This window comes from Scomber scombrus, chromosome 20 (genome assembly GCF_963691925.1).
Source record: "Scomber scombrus chromosome 20, fScoSco1.1, whole genome shotgun sequence".
Lineage (NCBI taxonomy): Eukaryota > Metazoa > Chordata > Actinopteri > Scombriformes > Scombridae > Scomber > Scomber scombrus.
This window is the reverse complement of record NC_084989.1, coordinates 14,746,525-14,758,319: the sequence shown is the minus strand read 5'-3', so window position 1 is coordinate 14,758,319 and position 11,795 is coordinate 14,746,525. Positions and strand designations below refer to the sequence as shown.

The following is an 11,795-nucleotide window of genomic DNA, read 5'->3' as shown; positions in this document are numbered from 1 at the left end:
AAGATGAAAACAGCTGATACAGTCACTTTGCGTTACACTGTTAAAGATTCATATCCTGCTGTTTGCAACTGTGGACGTTTTCATAGATTGCTTTACACAGTCAGTGTGAAGTAATGAGGAAGAAAAAGGACTTTGGTCACAAACGCTCCACAATGTGCAGATCTTGTGATGCTGCGGAAGTGCCTCTGACTGTCACGGCGAGCAGACATCGACTGATATCTGTAAGGTAACGTATCTATTTAAAATCTGTTTTCCTTCTACTGTTTTTTCTCTATTTTGCGATTTCACTTTAACAAATAGATCAGGTGGTTATTGTACACTTTTGCACTGTGTTAACTTGTAGGTGATCCTTCCAATTGTTTTATATTGCAACTTCTCATTCATTCCAGGCTTTTGATGTTACTGATGTTATAACTTGACATATTTTGTGAGTCAGGGTTAGGGTTAGGGTTGGAGAAACTGAGAAACTGAGAAATGTTTGATTTTATGAGTATAAAATACAGGAGGGCAGTATTAGGATGATGAAAAAAAAGATCATGCTCTCCAGTGACAGCCGGTCCTCTAAAGACAAAGTGTACTGTACTATAATGTTTACTCCAGTCTATGTCGTTGATTATCATTCAGATTCACTGGACAATACAGTTATTATCCAACTGTGTGTGACGTGACTGGTCATGGACTGGAAAAGCAACCTGAGGCGCACCCAGTCACTGAAAAGTGTCCCCTCGTCATGTGACAAGCCAATCTGGACAGAGACAGGGCTGCGGGACAAGAAAGCATCTGTGTCCCAGCTGGTCACGAGGTGAAAAAAAACATAATTTCCCTCACTGTCTTTATATCTATGATAACAACTAATGAGCACAGTCGAACCTTAAGGGCTGCAGGGCTCATGATTGATTAATTTGTCAATGATGTTCTTGACTAACTGTTTAGTCATTTGGTCTATAAAATGTCAGAAAAATGGTGATTATTGATTCCTTAAGCCCAAGATGCAACTTCAAATGTCTTTTGCACAACCCCCCAAAAATATTCAGTTTACTATCATAGAAGACTAAAGAAACCAGGAAATATTCACATTTAAGAAGCTGGAACAAGATCATTTTAGCATTTTTTCTTAAAAATGTACTCAAAATGATGAATCTATTATTAAAATAGCATATAAAATGTATTTTCTTTTGATCAATTAAACTAACTAATTGCTGCAGCTTTACAAACATTATACAAAATACATGTAGCACTTGCTGTATGCTGTAGATGAGAAATATGTATTTTGTGCACATAACAGATATCAAACTACAGTAGCAGTAAGCTCAACCATTCAAGCAACAACAAGAAATGATGGTGAAGCAAATACAAAGCCAGTGCTACATGAGGTAATGCTGACACATTCAGACTCAATCAAGTAAAGAATACAACAGCATGTAAACATGATACCAGATGTGTTTTTTCATGTTAGATAACACCATCTCCTCAACTTGTGAGTGGCCTGTTGGAAACTAAAGAGACCTCTCTGGAGTCCCTGATGAAGAGAAACGACGAGAGGGAACGCTCCCGGGTCAAAACCAATTTGAGCCGCAGCAGGTCAATGGGGAGTCTTCAAAGCAGCGCCGGGTCTATAGATGCCCTGAAGTCTCTGTTTGAGTCAAAGGCTTCCACACAAAACAAGCTGAAGAGCAGTTTCAGAGCTGAAAATGTCATGTCACCTTCCAATGCACCCAACACCCTGCCAGTGATGAATGGAGAGGTTGAAGGGGTAAAGAGCACCACAGAGGAACAGAAAACCTACATTCCTGCTCATGCTTCTGTTAATGATGCTAAACCTGATGCAAAAGAAGAGAATGCATTTCGAAAGGTGAATAAAATTAAAAGATCCTGTCATTTCTGTCAAGTGATTTTTGTATGGTTGTAGTCAACATATGAAGCTTGAAACAATGATTTTTTTCTTAACCAGATCATACATGCTTTTGGAAATCGAAAGCCTACATATTGTCATATGAACAGATTTTGACCTACAGTACAGTTCATTGTTTCAAGAGTTCTGTCTCTCTCCAGGTGGTGAATCAGACCCGGTTGGAGAGAAGAAAAACAATAGGGGGGATAGATTTTGAAAAAATTGCAGCCTCTCAAGCTGGTGAGTATATTATCTTTCTGCTAAAACAATTCATTGTGTATTATGAGCCTGTGTGCTCTGTCATAAAAACAATGTTTCCTCCCCCCAATAAAGCTGATAAATGAATGAAAGTTCAAGTGTAATTCCACATAATAGAAAGGTGTGTCTGATGTAAAAAATAAAAAGCATCTCTCTGTTGAGAAATTATCAGTATAATTTAGATCAAACTACAGTTTACAATTAGAAGTAGCAATTATGATGATAATGATAATAATAATAAAACATTAAAAAAACCGTCTACAATACTTCAAGGAACAAAGACCAGCAGGTAAGAGCAGCTGAGATACTGTACTGTAATCTGTAGTCCTGTTGTGGGAACTTTTTTATTTTCCCCATCAGCTTTGCTAAGGTGCTGATTTGGTTACACAAAGTTAACAATCAAATATCTCACAATAAACATTTCTACGTTTACATTTAGAATTAATTAATTTTAAATTTAATTTTCCACAGGCAGGCATATATTCAACATATATGGAGAATAAAGTTTACAATGATAAATTAATATTTACTTGGATTTAAATGGAGCGGTTCTTTTCAGTAAATTCCTATTTTCTTCATCATTTGTGCTTAGTGTTTTTTTACAAAACATTGTAGGAAGTTATTAGGGAATTACCAACGTAAAAAATCTTTTAAGTGCTGCCTTACTCCATAAAAGTTAAAGTCACCCATCATATTTTGCTTTTGATCTATCTCTGTTTAGCTTCTCATGTTAGCCAAAAATGGCTCCTCAGACAACTGATAAAAACCCCTAACAAGATGCCAGTGGTACTAGCAAACATTCCCTAGAAAGCCTTCGGTGCATCCTGTGACTCAGGTCAAAACTGTTGGTGGTGGGAATGAAAGGGAAGAGGTGACATGGAAATGAATATCAGCACAGTGACTCAGGGAGAAGTGATTGACTCAAACTTGTGTGTGCGTAGCAGGACACGCCACCACCGGACGGAAATAGCCAGTATGCTACTAGTCCTGAATATGTGCAGGAGGGTGAAAGGGTCAGCTGTCACTATAGGGCAGGAGTGACACAGAGAGAGGGAGCAACCGAGAGTGGCAGAGGCTACAAAACCGGCCGAAAATCAACAGGACGTTAGCTCGAAAAATACATTCACACTGATTTAGGACAGGTAGGACCGAAGGAACTGGGAGCTGTTCATTTTCTGTGAGTACTGATAGCAAAAAGAGAATAATCTGTCTGTCTGCTGAGTACAAAACAGTCTTTAACTGCATGTTATATGACATGAGTGTGCTCATGAAAACTTTAAACCCATAAAATCTCATAAACACAGCACTGTGATGGAACTAATTATACCAATGATTGGTAAAATAGTTTTTACAGCTATGCGAATCTTGAACTTTTAGGGTGTTTACACTAGAAGTTTGCTAAATACTAATACACTAAACAAAATTCACCATTGTCACTGTGTCTGTTTTGCCTTGTTTATCTGATAGAGAGCTGCTGGTAGACTGCTCATTAATTATACTGCTATAAACAATTTTTTCCAGACGTATGTGTGTTTACTTCTGCTCCTGTATGCTTAGTCAACTGTGGCTGCAGTGACTCGCCAGTCCTTTTAAATCTCAGTATGTGTGTCAGTGGAGTCAGGTATCTCTCTCTCTCTCCACCACAAGTGGGACATTTATAACCCAACCACTTGGCAGCTGTTAAATATCAGCTTAGAAAGTGCTATTTCTCATGACCCAAAATGTAAATATGTGATTCACATAAATAAAATGTGCTAATTGTTTAATTGTTTAAACTCTGTTTCCACGCTCTGCTTTAAATAGAATTATGAATCTCTCAGTCACATGATGTTGTTGCAGCAATATCTGGAAATAAACAGTGCAGTGCTTTCTTTACAGCTCATATAAACCAGTTGTGAAGAGAGTAAAATCAAGAATTATGGACACAACTTTTGTCTTTACCCCAAATCCCATATAAAAAATGTAATGCTGCATTTATATGACAGCCTTACACTGGATACCACTGTAAAACATTAATCTCAGAAAGCTCTAAATCAGCCCTGTGAATACAGCTCCTGTCATAAAGAGATTCACAACCAACATCGAACACATTAAAGCAGCTGTGTCTGATGTCTCTGCAGATGAAAAGAGGAGGTCGTATGCAGACTCGTTGGACAGCTCCTTCAACCAAACCAAGGACCAACTGTGTATCTCGGTCAAAGCTATATCTGCTCTCTATCTGTCAAAGGTGGCAACTCAGAAACCAACACACAGCATTTCAAAACTGGTAAACATCTGCCTATTTATTATGTGTCCAGAGTAAACAATGTTAATGTTGGCTTGGTGCTCCATAGAAGTCAGCTGCTACATGGAACATTGTCCCTAAATGTGTAGATTTGTATGCCTCTACTGATTGATTTTGAGATATAAAAGTCTACCCATGTATGTAATCTGTGACAAGATGTTCCACATGTTAAGCTACACATTGCTGTTAATTATAATGCATACGATTACTGATACAATAAAATAGAAAATTAAAATTAAAAAGTAAATAAAATTAACAGCGGTTCAGACAACATTGATAATTAAAAAGTAAACTTGATCTGAAATAATTGTTAATAATTGTTTCCATTCAGGGACAAGATCAGATATCTGATTCTGGGAAAAGAGTCAAACTAATCAAGGTAAGGTTGTATTTCACCAGATTATTTTGCATGATGGTGTGGTTGGTGCAGCTGTGTGGTTTGCATTGTCACAATAACATGTAACATCTTCTACACTTCTTACCATATAGCTAAAAAAAATGTTTGCTGAGAGCTTTGCTTGAGAGTTGCAGTTTACTTCAAAAGGACTGAATGACATTCACTCTCAGTACTTGTTTCTTTCATTTAGTATTGCGTTTGCATTGTATTTGTTTAAAAATCGCTTATTCGTTATTTTGGAGTTCAGCTAACAAACTGACACTGCGCACGTGGAAAGCAAATCAACTGGCATGATCTGGAAGGTAATGGCTCTACTTCCTAAAAGCATGTTGCACACTCTGGAGCTTGATCTTCAATGGATAGCTAATGAATGAACTTTGTTCTTCTAAGATGGCCGAAGACTCCCTACAAAAAAAAGATGACCACCTTCCAACTTCAGCCAAACATCAGCCGGGACCAGAAAACATCTCTGGCCCACATTCCCAACAATTCATGCAATCCCAACCTTCCAAAGAAATGTTATACCAGCAGCGGCAGAAATGTGAGCTGCGAAGGCTCCTGAAGCACACTCACCCGGAACTAAAGATGTTGGATGAAGTTGTGGATGAGGAGCTTGCTGAGGTTTTGAGCTCGGAGACCGGGGTGACAGCTGCTGAAACTGGATATGAGGGAGAGGTCCTTTCAAGACGCTTGATATTCGAGAACTCTGCCCTGTGTAGTAAAGTATCTGCTTACACCCCCAAGCTGCACATGGCACAGGAAACGGCGCAAAGACGCGATGTCAGTAAAACATCAGCTGTGTTTGAGGTGTCAGAAGAGAGGCCTTGCGTTGCAAGTGTTAAACCGACCGTGGATGCCGACAAAACACTTGGTTCTAGTCCAGATCCTGACACAGAGTGTGAAGAGGAGATTGTAAGAATAGATGTTCAGGCTACCAGAAGGATATTTGAGAATCAATCTTTAAACACATCTAAGCTAAATCCAGATAATAAGTTCCAGGGGAAAGTTTCTATTTTCGGGGATGAGACAGGGGCAGTCCAAAAACGAAAACAGGGCTTTGAAATGTGTGACAAACAAAGTCCACAGAGCAAAACCAGAAGCAGTGACACTGATTCGACAGAACAGAGCCATAATCAAGGGTTGTGTGTTCATGTTGTTGCTCAGAGCAGTGATCATGGGTTTTCTGGCTGGAAAGAGGTTTCCACTGGTGAAACACTCTTTGAGGATGAGCTTATAAGTATTCCAGATCCAGAAGGATTTGGGTATACGATCAAAACGAGGGCAGCTCTTTTCCAAAACAACCCATTTATCTCAACAAACGTAGACAGACAGCATTCCAGTTTGAATACAGGAAAACCCCAAATCCCAGCAGTAGACAGCGAGGCAGCTGAGAACTATCTGACAGCTAATGTCAAGAACAGAGCTCATCTGTTTGATTCAATGCCATTCGACAAAATCAGACATCAGAACAAGGACGAAATAGAAACAATGGTGGAGAACATCAAGGAGACATTAAATTCCCTTCATCACGTTAACGCCATACATTCAGATGGCTCAATCATTGAGGTGAATGAGACAATGATAGCTAAAAAGGCTAAATTCACGCTATCGGAGAGTGGGCCTAAGATAAAATACGATGAGGTGGCTGAAGGTGGTGCACAGAACTTCATACTCCAGTTGCTACCACGGGCAAACCTAAAGTCTCAGATCACTTACGTAAAGGAGGATTGCAAAGGAAATATGGAGACCACAGCGGTTAATGTGCCTGTTCAGCAGCATCACTTCACTACAAGCCAGGACACAGAGTGTAAAACTGCCAATGTGGTTCAACTTGTTGAGGATATTCTCAATCAAGATAACTCCCTAAGGAAAGGAGTGATAATCCAGGAGGGTGTCAACAGATGTGCTGAAGTAATAGTTTACTCCCTTTACATTTATGTCGATGAGAAAGATGTGAAAAGTTACTGTCCTCCACAAGGGAATAGTGCAGAGTTTGATGAACCAAAGACAGAAAGTAGGGATGAGAGTAAACCAAAGAATCAAGGATTGAGAACTGGGGTTATTGAATCAACCATAAACTGCCTTAACCTCTCAAATCAAACCTCTCAAGACCAAACCTGCTCAGGATCAAACAGGCCTGAAGTCACAGTAAAGGGGAATGTGAAGCTGTTTAAGAGTTGTATTGAAAAGGGTGATCTGGAGTATTTAAAGACTCTTCAGGCTGAGCCAACAGTTCAAGAACAGGAAAATCCTCCCATCCAAAATTTGGCGGGACAAGTCACGGAGCTTCATCCTGAACAACAAGGTGACCAGGCAGAGGAGAGTACATCAGAGTGGGTACCAGTGGATGTAAAGAGACTGAAATCCATGTTCTCTGGAGATGACAGACCAGTCCAACCCAAACAATCTACCACCACCACTCCTGCATCCAAAGCTCAAAATGTGCCACTTAGAAATAAGCAGTCCTGCACAGAGAGGGATATTGGTGTCCTCCCTCATGTGCAAGAAAAGAATAACATCAAGGAGTGTGGCATCCAAGCACAAGAAAAACCGCAAAGCTCTGAAGCTGCATTGCAATTTGAGGCGCTGGACGACAACAGGGTTCACCAAGCTGAATTAGTTGAGGTGATAGATGACAATGAAGAAATCCTGAACCTCAAAACAGCAATCCACAGCCTCCAACAGGCCACAATAGAAGCAAAATCTTTTTATCAGTCATCACAACACAGACAGAAAGTCCATGTTCAAGAATCTGCTAAGGAACCCGTTGCCTCAGTTATAATATCTGATGTCAACTCAGTGAAAATGCAGAGAACAGAAGCAGAATTACCTCAAGAAAAAGAGGAAACAGCTTCCAACATCACTTCAGAACATAAACCAGTAAATGAAAATGAGAGCACATGCCTTCAAGATATTAACTCTGTAGAAATTCATGCTACTGAGACATGCAGCAAAAAGGGTAAAACAAGCACAGAGGTGGTCCAGGAGCAACACTTTGAAGCTGCTACGATGTCTTCAAACAGTTCAGAAACTGCTGACCAGCAAGAGGATGAGGAAATAGTTTTTCAGGGTAAACTTCAATCAGCTTTGGATTCCCTGGAGAGGTCTAACATTAATGTTACTAGAGGAGACTTCAGAGCAGCGATGATATATAAAACATCTTCCAAAGAAAGATCACAAAATGTTGATGCAGCGTCCTTTCAAAAGACAACTCACAACGAGATTTGCGCTTTGACTGAATCCAAATCAAGTCTAAATGGTGCCACAGAGCCCCCAAGACAAAGTGACACCCTAAATAAACCAGCTGCAAGTGCTGCCTCAGAGAAAAGCAAAAGGCCTGTTTGTCCAAAACCAGCCATCCTGCCTAAACCTGAACATTTGAAGATGAAACAAATAGATAGTCAATCAACCAGCACAGAGACTCATCATACTCATACTATTAAATCTGAGATGAAAAAGCTTTTGAAAGAAAATACAACTCCTGCAACAACATTTGTGTCAGATCAGGATGAAAATAAGCAAGAAGATCGGTCCAAAATCAACTCTGGTGCAGACTCAAGGCCAGATTTAGAGGGTCATGAACCTACAAGAAATCAACTTTTTGGTGAAGCATTACAGATGCCCCAGGAAATCCAAGACAGCCGAGTCCAAGGTTCAGTCATCACCTTGGAAAGTCACAATACAGATGAGAATATAATTAACCAACAAAAAGAAATAAATGACACAGAAGAGGAGAAAAACATCCCGGTCAAAGATAATATGAATGAAACAGATGAGAGCCCTGTAGATTTCAATGAAGCATGCAAAAAATTTGGAGGTAAAAAGCCACTTTCAGCGAAGAATGCCCCTGTGAAGCCAAAAAGAGTAAAAATTGCCAAGCGTGACAACAAAAATCCAAAGCACTCATCTGGAGACCATAATTCCAAAATTCCTGCACACGTAGAGGCAGAACCACAACAAACTACTGGTCCATCAGGCAGTAACCCAAAAGCCAGTGGACAAAGTGCTGAAAGCAAAAACAAGCATGAGAGACAAATTAAACAGGAAGGGAAAGTAGAGATGAGGGAAAAGAAAGGAAGAACAGAGACAGAGGATGAATGCCGGCAGCGGCTGTCAGTTCATATGGACGAGATCATGAGAGGGAACATAACGGCGGCCATGGACATTTTTGACAACTTGCGAAAGAAGGAGGAACTGGAGAGTATTCTCAGTCAAGTTGAAGAAATCGAAGAGGACACAAGTGAGGTTGACGTAAGGTCACTGAGGAAAGTGTTTGAGGATGTCCCTGATTGGGTCGTCGAGTCCAACAAGAGGAAACCAAAAAAGATACAAGTAGAACAAAAAGAGGAGAGGTCGCCGTTATCGATAGACAAGACTGAAAGCAAGTCCTCAATGGCACATGTTTTTGGAGATCTCGAGAGAGCCAGTGAGGAAATTATGAATCTAAAAGAGCAGACTTTAGCCAGGCTTATGGACATAGAGGAGACCATAAAGAAGGCTCTTTATTCTGTCTCTACCTTGAAATCAGACTCAGATATTGCTGGTTTATCATGCTTGTTCAAAGAGTCCTTAGGGACAGTTCAAGGATCCCCATCTTCTGGTAACATTAGTAAAATTAGCATCGGGTCAAGCAGAAAAAAATCAGTGACGACACAGGAGGCCCTGACAACACAGGGAAGCACAGCGCTGCCAGCTGGTCAGGGTGCAAGCCTTGATATAGCCTCTGCAAAACAAAGAGTGAGTCCACCATCTTCACCGGCCTTCATCTCCATCCAGTCAGCTGCTAGAAAGACGGATAGAACAGAGCTGCTGCCCCCAGAGACCACAACCTGCCCTACATGTCAGCAAAGCCCGAAAACTGAGGAGAAATTCAGGACGACAAAAACCCTACGATGCAACAGCCCAGCTGAAAACGACCCCAGAAAGGGAGGTCAAAAACAATCCAGTTACAGCCCACTTAACCCTAAACGAGAGCTCAGTGTGCTTGAGGTGCAGGCTGATGGTAAGGGGAGCAGCATTTCAGGCAACAAAACAGTCACAGAGAACTTTGAGAGGACTGATAACTTTGGTAACCGGTTTTTCTCCTCCAAAACCTCCACTGTTGTCAATACTCCGCCAGAAATAATAACATCATCCACAGGTCAGGCCGTGATCAGTCCGGCTCAGCATCAGGTCACTAAGTACCCAGAGGTTCGGCTGCCGATCAATCAGAAACCCTAATTAAACCACAGAGAGGGGGCAGTTTCGCACTGAAACACTAAATGCTGGCAATGTTTTTCATGTACTGCATGACAAAGTTGTCATGTGCAGAATTTGATTGCTTATAAATTAATATGATGTTTGTTACTGTTTGTTTGTTTATTTATTACTGGTTTTAAATTTCCCTTTTAATTGTGGGGTATCTTTTTGATGTTGTTGTTGTTGTTGTATTCTTTAATCACCCTTTTTTTGCATTTTAAATTAAATACAGATTTTTTTGGTTTTCAATTGCCTTGTGTTTTCTTTATCAAGCTAAGCAGTGTCTCACTTTTCTCATCAGTTTCAACCAGCCTGTCATGAGATGTGCTCAGCCTGTTCGAAGCCAGTGTATCCGATGGAAAAGATTACTGCAGACAAATACATTTTTCACAAAAGTTGCTTCTGCTGTAAACAGTGCAAGAAAAAATTAAGGTGAGATATTGAAATATTCTTCACAAAAAAAATCTCCTGTGATCATGATAAATGATTTTCAAAAATTAAATAATCTCTTGCCTGTGTCATACTTGACAGTAAACTGGATATATTTGGGTTTTTGACTGTTGGTCAGACAAAACAAGAAAACTGAAGATGTCATCAAGAGCTCTGCGAAATTATGAAAGATAATGTCATTCTTTTAAGTGATTCATTGATTAATCAAGAAAGAAAATCAAAAACCTGGCAAAACAAAATTAGCTTAGCTCTGTGCGTTTACTATAATGATGCTTTTTAAAAAAAAAAGCATAAATCTTACCTGTTGAAGATACTTGAATGCTCCTCTTAGAAAGCTCTTGGAAGTGATACTTTTACCAGCCTCTAACATGACTTTATGTGACACCTCCACTACTGTTTAGTCTATTTTTTGCAGGAAAAATCCTCAGGAGATACTTTACATGTTTCACCCAGAGGTTTGTTCTCCGTGTGAGCAAAACACTTAGAGTTCAGATGTTTAACAGATAACTCCCTTAAAATAAACTAGATACACTTATAATAAACTAGATAAACTTCAGCAAACACGGTTGCTGTAAAGACAGGCACAGATGGTGAAACTCGTTAACCTACCAACATTAATGCTAAAAAACAAGTAGTAGCGTGTGGTGGTGTTTCGGTCAGGGCCAGCACCAAAATCCAAATCCAAAAACAGCACATACTGCCCGACTGCTCTGCACCCTTAAAGGAAACTTCTAAATCACTTCAAAAATAAAATCAATTTCTATAACAGACACAAACATGCTCCAAAAACGGTTCTAAATTTACTTCACAAAGAGAGAGAGAGAGAGAGAGAGAGAGAGAGAGAGAGAGAGAGAGAGAGAGAGAGAGAGAGAGAGAGAGGTATTAGCCCAACAGCAGTGCCAATCTGGTCCAGAAAAAGTAAAAATAAATAAATAAATAAATAAATAAAAAAACTAGCACTCAGCGAGTACTTGTAGATAAAATCCAAATCCATCCTGCGATCCTTCATGAGGAAAAGGCACCCGAAGCAGTTCCGCAATCATATCAACCGCCATCACCTTTCCAGAATAACAGGCAGTGCGTCATCACGCACCTGCCAATGGGCCAATCAGCCAAGCTCATTTGAATGACGACGCCCAGGCCAGCACTAGAAACTCTGCTTGACTTAGGGCGTTCTGTCAATAACACATCAAAATTTGATTGGCTGATGATACGGTCACTCAACGTTACGCACCCAATAGCAGCGTCCAGCTCGATGAGAGGCTAGCAATGCAACT

The 11,795-nt window shown here is 40.1% G+C and overlaps 1 protein-coding gene across 1 annotated transcript; it reads left to right on the top strand.

Moving 5' to 3' along the window:
- Nucleotides 1-674: 674 nt before the first annotated feature.
- LOC134002649 (xin actin-binding repeat-containing protein 1) lies at nt 675-10,191 on the top strand. The gene is made up of 6 exons (XM_062441989.1): nt 675-802; nt 1,483-1,852; nt 2,053-2,131; nt 4,270-4,415; nt 5,221-8,348; nt 8,391-10,191. The coding sequence occupies exons 1-6, from the start codon at nt 675-677 to the stop codon at nt 10,048-10,050; spliced, it is 5,511 nt and encodes a 1,836-aa protein (XP_062297973.1). The 3' UTR covers nt 10,051-10,191.
- The last annotated feature ends 1,604 nt before the right edge of the window (nt 10,192-11,795 follow it).